General features: G+C 45.5%; 1 protein-coding gene across 1 annotated transcript in view; it reads right to left on the reverse strand.

The window, feature by feature from the left end:
• Window positions 1–12638, reverse strand: part of cry-dash (cryptochrome DASH) — a 36739-nt gene that overhangs the window by 18744 nt on the left and 5357 nt on the right. Inside the window, exons 2-3 of the mRNA XM_046293081.1 lie at window positions 10152–10324; window positions 3541–3634 (exon numbers count right to left, since the gene is read on the reverse strand). Of these exons, the coding sequence (XP_046149037.1) occupies window positions 3541–3634; window positions 10152–10324 (267 nt within the window). The remainder of the gene's footprint in view (window positions 1–3540; window positions 3635–10151; window positions 10325–12638) is intronic.

Consider the following 12638-nt stretch of genomic DNA (forward strand, 5'->3'; position numbering starts at 1 on the left):
AACCATCCAAGTCACGCAGCATCTCGATTGTGAAGGGAGTACTCTCTGACCTGAAATTCTTCATCGGAGATGACCAAATCCCAACAGTGTCTGAGCAGCCGGTAAAAAGCCTTGGAAGGTGGTATGATGCAAGCCTGAAGGACAAAGACCAGGTGCAACAGCTGCGCAAAGACATCAGTAGTAGCCTACAGTCCATCGACAACACCCAGCTACCTGGAAAGTTAAAGGCCTGGTGTCTGCAGTTTGGACTCCTACCCCGGGTGTTGTGGCCCTTAGCACTGTATGAGGTTCCAATCTCAACAGTGGAGAAGATGGAAAGAGGAGTCACAGGCTACTTAAAGAAGTGGCTTGGAGTTCCACGATGCCTTACCACCATAGGCCTCTATGGAGATGGTGTCCTCAAGCTGCCCCTCACCAGTCTAACAGAGGAATTCAAGTGTGCAAAAACCAGGCTCCAAATGACACTGAATGAATCTCGAGACCCAGTGGTGAGCAACAACGCGCCGACCTTGGCAACTGGGCGCAAATGGAGGCCAGGAAAAGCAGTCCAGGAGGCAACAGCAGCCCTCAGACATGCTGACATTGTGGGTCATGTTCAGCAAGGGAGAGGAGGCCTTGGGCTAACTAGCCGTGCTGCTTGGAGTAAGGCCACTGCACCAGAGCGGCGGAAGATGGTAGTGCAGGAAGTACGCCATCAGGAGGAGGCTGCAAGGTGGGCCAAGGCAGTCTCTCTTGCCAAACAGGGACAGTGGACTCGATGGGACAGTGTGGAGAAGAGGAAGATCAGCTGGAAGGATCTGTGGGCCATGGAAGCGAGGCGGTTGAGCTTTTCCATCAGAGCAACATATGACGTCCTTCCAACACCAGTTAATCTTCACCAATGGTATGGTGAAGATCCGGACTGTGCCCTCTGTTCCATGCCAGCCAACCTCAGGCACATTCTCACAGGCTGTAAAACAAGCCTCGCCCAAGGACGCTACACTTGGCGTCACAACCAAGTCCTTAAAAACCTTGCGTCCGCCCTGGAGGACAAGCGAGCTGCCACCAACTCCCTACCACCCACAGCAGCATCACACTCCTTACGGACAAACTTTGTCCGCGAAGGGGCTAAACCACCGAAGAGCGGCTCTACACCATTAGAGCGAGACCAGCTGCGCTTGGCCCGCGACTGGAAAATGCTAGCTGACATTGGCCGGCAACTTGTGTTTCCTCCGGAGATCGCAACCACCACCCTAAGACCTGACATGGTGCTCTGGTCCCGTTCACTCAATAAGGTCTTCATCATTGAGCTCACAGTACCCTGGGAAAACTCAGTAGATGAGGCTTATGAGCGAAAACATCTGCGCTATGCTGATCTAGCTGCCGAAGCACGGCATCATGGCTGGAACACAGAAGTCCGACCAGTGGAGGTGGGCTGCAGAGGTTTTGTGGCAACATCTACAACCAGACTGCTTAGAGACCTGGGAATTAAGGGCCAGAGCCAGCGTTCGGCAATCAAAGCTGTATCAGAGGCGGCAGAAGGCAGCAGTCAGTGGCTCTGGATGAAGAGGAAAGACCCCAGCTGGGCCCCGAAGTGAGAGGGCCAGGAGGTATGCGGTCAACAATGATTGACTCAGGGAGGAGGACGCCCCTGCCATGCATAGTCCCATGGGATGTTTGCTATCAACAACAAGGCAACTCCTATGACTAATTGGGAATGGGACGCAAGCGTAGGATTGATCACCCTGTCGCTGGCCGCCTTTGAGGAGGGTGTATAGTGTGAAAGGCCGAAACACCCTAGGAACCAAAGGTACACTACTGACGATGCGCTCCCCAAATTTCACCACGCTCACTGTTCATTAACTCTTGGAAGTGCTTGCACAAAGGATAGTAACATCTCATCCTGTGTTCTTGGAATCAAATAAATTCTTCAGGGTAGAGGTTGACCGATTCTGGTTTTTCAACGCCGATACCGATTTAAAATCGGCCGATTTAAAAATAAATATATTTGTAATAATAGCAATTACAACAATACTGAATGAACACTTATTTTAACTTAATATAATACATGTATAAAATCAATTTAGCCTCAAATAAATAATGAAACATGTTCAATTTGGTTGAAATAATGCAAAAACAAAGTGTTGGAGAAGTAAAAGTGCAATATGTGCCATGTAAGAAAGCTAACGTTTATGTTCCTTGCTCAGAACATATGAAAGCTGGTGGTTCCTTTTAACATGAGTCTTCAATATTCCCAGGTAAGAAGTTTTAGGTTGTAGTCATTGTAGGAATTATAGGACTAATTATAGGACTATTTCCGTCTCTACCATTTGTATTCCATTAACCTTTGACTATTGGATGTTCTTTTTTTTCTTTCTTTTTTTGTGTGTAATTTTACCCCTTTTTCTCCCCAATTTCGTGGTATCCAATTGTTGTAGTAACTACTATCTTGTCTCATCGCTACACCTCCAGTACGGTCTCGGGAGAGACGAAGGTTGAAAGTCATGCTTCCTCCGATACACAACCCAACCAAACCGCACTGCTTCTTAACACAGCGCGCATCCAACCCGGAAGCCAGCCGCACTAATGTGTCGGAGGAAACACCGTGCACCTGGCAACCTTGGTTAGCACGCACTGCGCCCAGCCTGCCACAGGAGTCACTGGTGCGCGATGAGACAAGTTTCAGGCTTTTATTTTGAAAAATGAGTGACAAAGATCACATTGCGTAAGTGGATAGGTGGGGGCTCTCAGAGTGAGTTTTGCCCAACAGAGTAAAGCGGCCATTGTTGCTCCCTGTCCTTTTGAAAAACCTACACTCCAGGTTGATATATTATCGAATATATATTTTAAAAACAACCCGAGGATTGATTATAAAAAATGTTTGACATGTTTCTGTGGACATTATGGATATTATTTGGGATTTTCGTCTGCGTTGTCGTGACCGCTCTTTCCTGTGGATTTCTGAACATAACGCGACAAACAAACAGATATGTTATGGAACAAAAGGAACATTTGTTGTCTAACTGGGAGTCTCGTGAGTGAAAACATCTGAAGATCATCAAAGGTAAATGATTAATTTGATTGCTTTCTGATTTTCGTGACTAAGCTACCTGATGCTAACTGTACTTAATGTATTGCTAGGCTATGGATAAACTTACACAAATGCTTGGATTGCTTTCGCTGTAAAGCATAATTTCAAAATCTGAGACGACAGATGGATTAACAAAAGGCTAAGCTGTGTTTTGCAATATTGCACTTGTGATTTCATGAATATGAATATTTTTTAGTAATATTATTTGACTGTCTTCACTATTATTCTAAAATGTAGAAAATAGTACAAATAAAGAAAAACCCTTGAATGAGTAGGTGTAGGTGATTGGTACTGTATACAATGAACAAAAATATAAACGCAACAGTTTCCTTTCAAATAAGGGTATCAGTCAATTTAAATAAATGTATTAGATACAGTATCTATAGTGGTCAGTAAGATACATATATTGATAGATATGATGTTGCTATAGGGGTGATAAATAAGAGTTAATATGTTGTGTAGTTACTAACCTCTTCATGGAAGGCCACAGCGCTAACAGAACCTAGCTGCTTAATGAGGTCACCAACCACCTCCTGTGGCCTGCCCCGTCTCACCACCAGGGTGCTGGAAGAAAAATCACACAGCAGCCCCAGTTAACACTGTCTGAGAGCAAGCTGCATCCTGGGTAGTGGATTAGTCATCTCTCTCTCTCTCGTAGAAACAGAATGGGATGAAGGCTCTGTTAATGTAAACAATAGTAACTAAGGCAATAGTATAGTATAGTGCTTTCAAGACAAGTAACAAAGTGTTTGAAATAAATGGTAATTTGAAACCATACATTCAAATAATCTTTATAAAAAATGTGTCTTCGACAGGGATATAAAAAGGCATTGAATCGGCAAGCCGTATCTCTGGCAGACCACTCCAAGAAAACCTGTAGAAGCCCAGGTGTGTCCTGAACCAGCCATTGTTATTATCACTATACATATAATACAGAGCTGGAGAGATTAAGACAGGGGCTATACTACCTGCTATAGGTTAGGAGGGCTATACTACCTGCTATAGGTTAGGAGCATCAGCCATGCAAAGTATGACTGACTGACCTCAAAGTTGTGGCACATTATGGTTATGGTGTGGTACATTATGATTATGGTACATTAAGGTTATGGTACAGTACATTGTGGTTATGATGAGGTTGCATCATGGTTATGGTGTGGAACATTATGGTTATGATGTGATAAAGTAAGGATATGGTACATCATGGTTATGATGTGGTACATTATGGTTATGGAGTGGTACATAATGGTTATGGAGTGGCACATAATGGTTATGGTGTGATAAATTAAGGACGTGGTACATTATGGGTATGATGTGGTACATCATGGTTATGGTGTGGTACACAAAGGTTATGGTGTGGTAGAGTCAGGCCACGGTACATTAATGTTATGGTATGGCGCATTCTGGTTATGATGTGGTACATTACGGAGATGGTATGGCACATTATGACCATGATATGGTACATAGAGGTAAATGTACAGTATGACTAAGGTGTGGTATATAAAGGTCATGGTACATCATGGCTATGGTGTGGTACATTATGACTAACATGTGGTACATAAAGGTTATGAATGGTCCATTATGGTTATGGTACATTGTGATTATGATGTGGTGGCACATTACTGTTTTGATGTAGTATATTAAGGTTGTGGTACATTATGGTCATGGTGTGGTACACTATGGTTATGGTGTGGCACATTATGGTTAATTATGGTTATGGTGTGTGACATTATGGTTATGATGTGGTACATTAAGGTTATGATGTGGTACATTAAGGTTATGATGTGGTACATTAAGGTTATGATGTGGTACGTACAGGTTACGATGTGGTACATTATGGTTATGATGTGGTACATTATGGTCGTGGTGTGGTACATTATGTTTATGATGTGGTACATTAAGGCCATGGTATGGTCTCAGATGGCTAATATATGATTGTTATCTGATATTAGCAAGTTATAGATTTCATTAACCTTATTTTTTAGGCTACATATATTAATATGGGCTATTTTCAGCCCTTTCCTGAGTAGCTGATCAGAGATAGACAACTTGGAAAAGACAACATGGAAAAGAGCAGACAAAGCAAGAGAAAACAATATACATTCAGCAGTCCATTAATCAGTTGTCGTGTGTGTACTGCGGGGTTGAGGCTATGAACTCATAGGCTTGGCTCTCTCATCCCTTCCAGGCTTCTGGGAGGGAGGGTGGACAAGGAGTCTGTCGTAGCGGTTATAAGCAATGTCCCCACACGCTCTGGCAGTTTCATGGCTGTGATCAGTTCTTTCCTCTTCTGGGGCACAGCTTCAGGATAGTCCTCGTTGAGGAAGATATACATTCCTCTCAAGTTCTTGGCTCTTTCCAGGGTTTTCCAGTCCTGTGGGTGCGCTTCACCTCAATCTTCCTGTGGTCCATCTTCAATTTCTCAGAGATAATTTCCCCTCACTTTGTCCTCAGACTCCACGCAGGTCTCATGTGGGAGATCCACAACCATGTCATTTTGCCTTGATTGTCCCTCGAGTCTGATCTATCTGTCATTGTTATCATGGATTCACACACAGAACTGATGTCCTCTCTCAATGACTTCCAGATTGCTGTCATCTTGTCGTTCTCCCGTTTCAACTCGTCGAGCTGACTCTGGGAGAACTGCTGTTCTCCTGTTTCAACTCACCGAGCTGACTCTGGGAGAACTGCTGTTCTCCTGTTTCAACTCACCGAGCTGACTCTGGGAGGACTGCTGTTCTCCTGTTTCAACTCACCGAGCTGACTCTGGGAGAACTGCTGTTCTCCTGTTTCAACTCACCGAGCTGACTCTGGGAGGACTGCTGTTCTCCTGTTTCAACTCACCGAGCTGACTCTGGGAGGACTGCTGTTCTCCTGTTTCAACTCACCGAGCTGACTCTGGGAGGACTGTACACTGTTCTCCTGTTTCAACTCACCGAGCTGACTCTGGGAGGACTGCTGTTCTCCTGTTTCAACTCACCGAGCTGACTCTGGGAGGACTGTACACTGTTCTCCTGTTTCAACTCACCGAGCTGACTCTGGGAGGACTGTACACTGTTCTCCTGTTTCAACTCACCGAGCTGACTCTGGGAGGACTGTACACTGTTCTCCTGACTCACCGAGCTGACTCTGGGAGGACTGTACACTGTTCTCCTGTTTCAACTCACCGAGCTGACTCTGGGAGGACTGTACACTGTTCTCCTGTTTCAACTCACCGAGCTGACTCTGGGAGGACTGTACACTGTTCTCCTGTTTCAACTCACCGAGCTGACTCTGGGAGGACTGTACACTGTTCTCCTGTTTCAACTCACCGAGCTGACTCTGGGAGGACTGTACACTGTTCTCCTGTTTGTTTCAACTCACTGTTCTCCTGTTTCAGCTGACTCTGGGAGAACTGTACACTGTTCTCCTGTTTCAACTCACCGAGCTGACTCTGGGAGGACTGTACACTGTTCTCCTGTTTCAACTCACCGAGCTGACTCTGGGAGAACTGCTGACTCTGGGAGGACTGTTCTCCTGTTTCAACTCACCGAGCTGACTCTGGGAGGAGGACTGTACACTGTTCTCCTGTTTCAACTCACCGAGCTGACTCTGGGAGAACTGTACACTGTTCTCCTGTTTCAACTCACCGAGCTGACTCTGGGAGGACTGTACACTGTTCTCCTGTTTCAACTCACCGAGCTGACTCTGGGAGGACTGTACACTGTTCTCCTGTTTCAACTCACCGAGCTGACTCTGGGAGGACTGCTGTTCTCCTGTTTCAACTCACCGAGCTGACTCTGGGAGGACTGCTGTTCTCCTGTTTCAACTCACCGAGCTGACTCTGGGAGGACTGCTGTTCTCCTGTTTCAACTCACCGAGCTGACTCTGGGAGGACTGACTCTGACTTCTGTTCTCCTGTTTCAACTCACCGAGCTGACTCTGGGAGGACTGCTGTTCTCCTGAGCTGACTCTGGGAGGACTGCTGTTCTCCTGTTTCAACTCACCGAGCTGACTCTGGGAGAACTGCTGTTCTCCTGTTTCAACTCACCGAGCTGACTCTGGGAGAACTGCTGTTCTCCTGTTTCAACTCACCGAGCTGACTCTGGGAGGACTGTGACTCACTGTTCTCTGGGAGGACTGTACACCCTGTTTCAACTCACCGAGCTGACTCTGGGAGGACTTCTGTTCTCCTGTTTCAACTCCGAGCTGACTCTGGGAGGACTGTACACTGTTCTCCTGTTTCAACTCACCGAGCTGACTCTGGGAGGACTGTGACACTGTTCTCCTGTTTCAACTCACCGAGCTGACTCTGGGAGGACTGTACACTGTTCTCCTGTTTCAACTCACCGAGCTGACTCTGGGAGGACTGTACACTGTTCTCCTGTTTCAACTCACCGAGCTGACTCTGGGAGGACTGTACACTGTTCTCCTGTTTCAACTCACCGAGCTGACTCTGGGAGAACTGTACACTGTTCTCCTGTTTCAACTCACCGAGCTGACTCTGGGAGGACTGTACACTGTTCTCCTGTTTCAACTCACCGAGCTGACTCTGGGAGGACTGTACACTGTTCTCCTGTTTCAACTCACCGAGCTGACTCTGGGAGCTGACTCAACTGGGACTCTGGGGACTGTACACTGTTCTCCTGTTTCAACTCACCGAGCTGACTCTGGGAGGACTGTACACTGTTCTCCTGTTTCAACTCACCGAGCTGACTGTTCTCCTGTTTCAACTCACCGAGTTCTGGGAGGACTGTACACTGTTCTCCTGTTTCAACTCACCGAGCTGACTCTGGGAGGACTGTACACTGTTCTCCTGTTTCAACTCACCGAGCTGACTCTGGGAGGACTGTACACTGTTCTCCTGTTTCAACTCACCGAGCTGACTCTGGGAGGACTGCTGTTCTCCTGTTTCAACTCACCGAGCTGACTCTGGGAGGACTGCTGTTCTCCTGTTTCTGGGAACTGCTGTTCTCCTGTTTCACCGAGCTGACTCTGGGAGGACTGCTGTTCTCCTGTTTCAACTCACCGAGCTGACTCTGGGAGAACTGCTGTTCTCCTGTTTCAACTCACCGAGCTGACTCTGGGAGAACTGCTGTTCTCCTGTTTCAACTCACCGAGCTGACTCTGGGAGAACTGCTGTTCTCCTGTTTCAACTCACCGAGCTGACTCTGGGAGGACTGCTGTTCTCCTGTTTCAACTCACCGAGCTGACTCTGGGAGGACTGTACACTGTTCTCCTGTTTCAACTCACCGAGCTGACTCTGGGAGCTGACTCTGGGAGGACTGTACACTGTTCTCCTGTTTCAACTCACCGAGCTGACTCTGGGAGGACTGCTGTTCTCCTGTTTCAACTCACCGAGCTGACTCTGGGAGGACTGCTGTTCTCCTGTTTCAACTCACCGAGCTGACTCTGGGAGGACTGTACACTGTTCTCCTGTTTCAACTCACCGAGCTGACTCTGGGAGGACTGTACACTGTTCTCCTGTTTCAACTCACCGAGCTGACTCTGGGAGGACTGTACACTGTTCTCCTGTTTCAACTCACCGAGCTGACTCTGGGAGGACTGTACACTGTTCTTCAGGTCCTGGACCCCTCTGGTCAGGTTGTTCATTCTTTTATAAGTGTGAATCCACCAGTATTTGGACAAAACACTTTGAACTTTTCTTGTTGTAACAACTTATAGGTCTCTTTTTGTTTGTTTAAAAAGATCCTTCACATGTGATAGAGAGACACCACTGGCACTGTCCTCAACGGTACTCCTGCCGGCTTTGGTCTTTGTCATGGTAGCTGCATGTTAGGCTTATACTCCTGGCAGTTCCAGACAGGGCAGGTCACGTGGAAAATTGAAAACAACAAACAGCAGGGATCTAGACAGCCACAAACCCGGGACAATCCAAGGTCCCAGCCATAATGGCTAACCATGTTGCGGGCTGCGTTCAAGAACACCTTGCTGGCTCAATGTCCAGCTAGCTAGCAGCTAGGCTAGTTGCGACGCCAAATAGCTCCTCAGATCCGTCACTTGGTTGGCAGGATCACTGGAAAGATACAAGTAGTCTCAGCAACTGGTGCCAACTGCATTACGGGATCCAACATAAGAAGCTAGGTAGCTACCAATAACTTTCCAATCTACTTTTAAAGAACACATTTTCCAAACAAACAAAACTAAGCTCTTCCTTGTTCCGCGTAGCGTTTATATGAATTTGCCGCGCTGCATTTTCCCTGGCTTTTGGCCAAGTGGGACGCAACCGTCCCCTATACCATAAGAAGTTAGATCCCCATGTTGTGTAACACGTGTCGCATTGTGTTGGTCCACTAGGGACCTGTTTCATTGTACTAAGTTCTAATCAATAGCCTAGACTGTATCTTATATTATCATTTTAGCTTGCTAGTAAATAAATAATCAACTCAATTGATATGGTACTGGCTCATTGGTGGGACTCGGGTTTGTGCAGTTTCCTCGATTATGCGACGTTCAGAATGAGACTGTAGGGGGAAATTGCTTAAATAGCGGCTGTTGTAAAATCTATATTCTGATATTCTTTGAGTTAATTTGGAAAATAGAAACTCATTAAATCCAAACTTTCCCATCGTGCCCCAGGTTAATGAGTTAATAATTACCTGATTCATTTAATCACGTCGTTATGAACCGTTAATCATTCGATGACCAGCAGTTGTCACATTAACCAATACAACGTTGCGACAATATGGTGGTTATGGTGTGGTATAATACATTATAACTATGGTACGGTATGTTAATTATGGTTATGGTGTGGTACATTATGGTGTGGAACACTATGGTGAGGTACATGATGGTGTGGTACATTATGGTATGGTACATTTAGAAATGGTACATTATGGTTATGGTGTGGTGCATTATTTGCGGTTATGGTGCGGCACATTATGGCATGCCGCGTTACTGTGTGGTACATTATGGCATGGTACATAATAATGTGGTACATACCGGCATGGTGCATTATTGTGCGGTACATTGTGGTTATGGTGTGGCACATTATGGTTATGGTGTGGTACATTATGGTTATAGTATGGTGTGGTATGTTATGATGTGGTGCGGTATGGTTGTGGCTCAGCTCAGCTCCTCTCACCTGCCTCTCTGTATCAAACTGGTCCTGAGGTCCTGGATGCTGTCCAGTAGGAAGCGCAGGCGGAAGGGGCCGGTACGGGGCAGGTTGTAGTTGGCTGTCCCCAGGTAATGACCAGGGTCGAAACAGTACAGGGGAACTATGTGTTCAGCATTCCTCTGGGCCCAGTGAAACACCTGGATAACACAGGGGTTACAATAGAGGGCCCAGTGAAACAGCTGGATAACACAGGGGTTACAATAGAGTAGAGGGCCCAGTGAAACAGCTGAATAACACCGGGGTTACAATAGAGTAGAGGGCCCAGTGAAACAGCTGGATAACACAGGGGTTACAATAGAGGGCCCAGTGAAACAGCTGGATAACACAGGGGTTACAATAGAGGGCCCAGTGAAACAGCTGGATAACACAGGGGTTACAATAGAGTAGAGGGCCCAGTGAAACAGCTGAATAACACTGGGGTTACAATAGAGTAGAGGGCCCAGTGAAACAGCTGGATAACACAGGGGTTACAATAGAGGGCCCAGTGAAACAGCTGGATAACACAGGGGTTACAATAGAGGGCCCAGTGAAACAGCTGGATAACACAGGGGTTACAAAAAAACATTTGTGTCAGTATTTATTCCACAGATAGAGGGCGCTCTACGAGCTGCTCATTGAACATCATTCAGCCTTTAAATCACGACGAGTCAATCACGACGAGTGAGTGGGCATGGTGGTTTGGCGGTGAGTAGCTTGCCACAAGTAAACTTCACCAAGCAAGCAGCCCTACCCTCACTTAATTATCTTTAGCTGGCTAGCTAACCAGCAATGTAAATATATAAAAATAAACTATACTATGAAACAAAAATAAATGATATAAATAATGATAAGTAAAAAGCTGTTGGAGCACAAACATGTAAACTCATCAGATCAGATTCAAAACAAAACAAAACCCAACGATATTGACAACTGCTTTAATGATTGTTTCATAAAGTACGTGTGGAAGAGGTGAACAAATTAATGTTGTCTATCAACAATGACAAGACACCGGGGTCTGACAACTTGCATGGAACATCACTGAGGATAATAGAGGACGATATTGCATCTCCTATTTGAAATATCTTCAATCGAAACCTACGAGAAAGTGTGCCCCCTCAGGCCTGGAGGGAAGCTAAAGTCATTCCCCTTCCTAAGAATAGTAAAGCCCCCTTTACTGGCTCAAATAGCCGACCAATCTGCTTGTTACCAACCCTTAGTAAACTTTTGGGAAAAAATTGTTTGACCAGGTACAATAATATTTTAATGTAAACAAATTGACAGACTTTCAGCATGCTGATAGGGAAGGACATTTAACAAGCACAGCACCTACACAAAAGACTGATGATTGGCTGAGAGAAATTGATGATAAAAAGATTGTAGGGGCAGTTTTGTTAGACTTCATTGTGGCTTTTGACATTATGGATCATAGTCTACGGCTGGAAAAACGTATGTTTTATGGCTTTACACGCCCTGCACAACGCATCACCGGGGGCAAACTACCTGCCCTCCAGGACACCTACACCACCCGATGTTACAGGAAGGCGATAAAGATCATCAAGGACAACAACCACCCGAGCCACTGCCTGTTCACCCCGCTATCATCCAGAAGGCGAGGTCAGTACAGGTTCATCAAAGCTGGGACCGAGAGACTGAAAAACAGCTTCTATCTCAAGGCCATCAGACTGTTAAACAGCCACCACTAACATTGAGTGGCTGCTGCCAACACACTGTCATTGACACTGACCCAACTCCAGCCACTTTAATAATGGGAATTGATGGGAAATGATGTAAAATATATCACTAGCCACTTTAAACAATGCTACCTTATATAATGTTACATACCCTACATTATTCATCTCATATGCATACGTATATACTGTACTCTATATCATCTACTGCATCCTTATGTAATACATGTATCACTAGCCACTTTAACTATGCCACTTTGTTTACATACTCATCTCATATGTATATACTGTACTCGATACCATCTACTGTATCTTGCCTATGCTGCTCTGTACCATCACTCATTCATATATCTTTATGTACAGATTCTTTATCCCCTTACACTGTGTATAAGACAGTAGTTTTGGAATTGTTAGTTAGATTACTTGTTGGTTATTACTGCATTGTCGGAACTAGAAGCACAAGCATTTCGCTACACTCGCATTAACATCTGCTAACCATGTGTATGTGACCAATAACATCTGCTAACCATGTGTATGTGACCAATAACATCTGCTAACCATGTGTATGTGACCAATAACATCTGCTAACCATGTGTATGTGACCATTAACATCTGCTAACCATGTGTATGTGACCATTAACATCTGCTAACCATGTGTATGTGACCAATAACATCTGCTAACCATGTGTATGTGACCAATAACATCTGCTAACCATGTGTATGTGACCATTAACATCTGCTAACCATGTGTATGTGACCATTAACATCTGCTAACCATGTGTAT

This window comes from Oncorhynchus gorbuscha, linkage group LG12 (assembly GCF_021184085.1).
Source record: "Oncorhynchus gorbuscha isolate QuinsamMale2020 ecotype Even-year linkage group LG12, OgorEven_v1.0, whole genome shotgun sequence".
In the NCBI taxonomy this organism is placed as follows: Eukaryota; Metazoa; Chordata; class Actinopteri; order Salmoniformes; family Salmonidae; genus Oncorhynchus; species Oncorhynchus gorbuscha.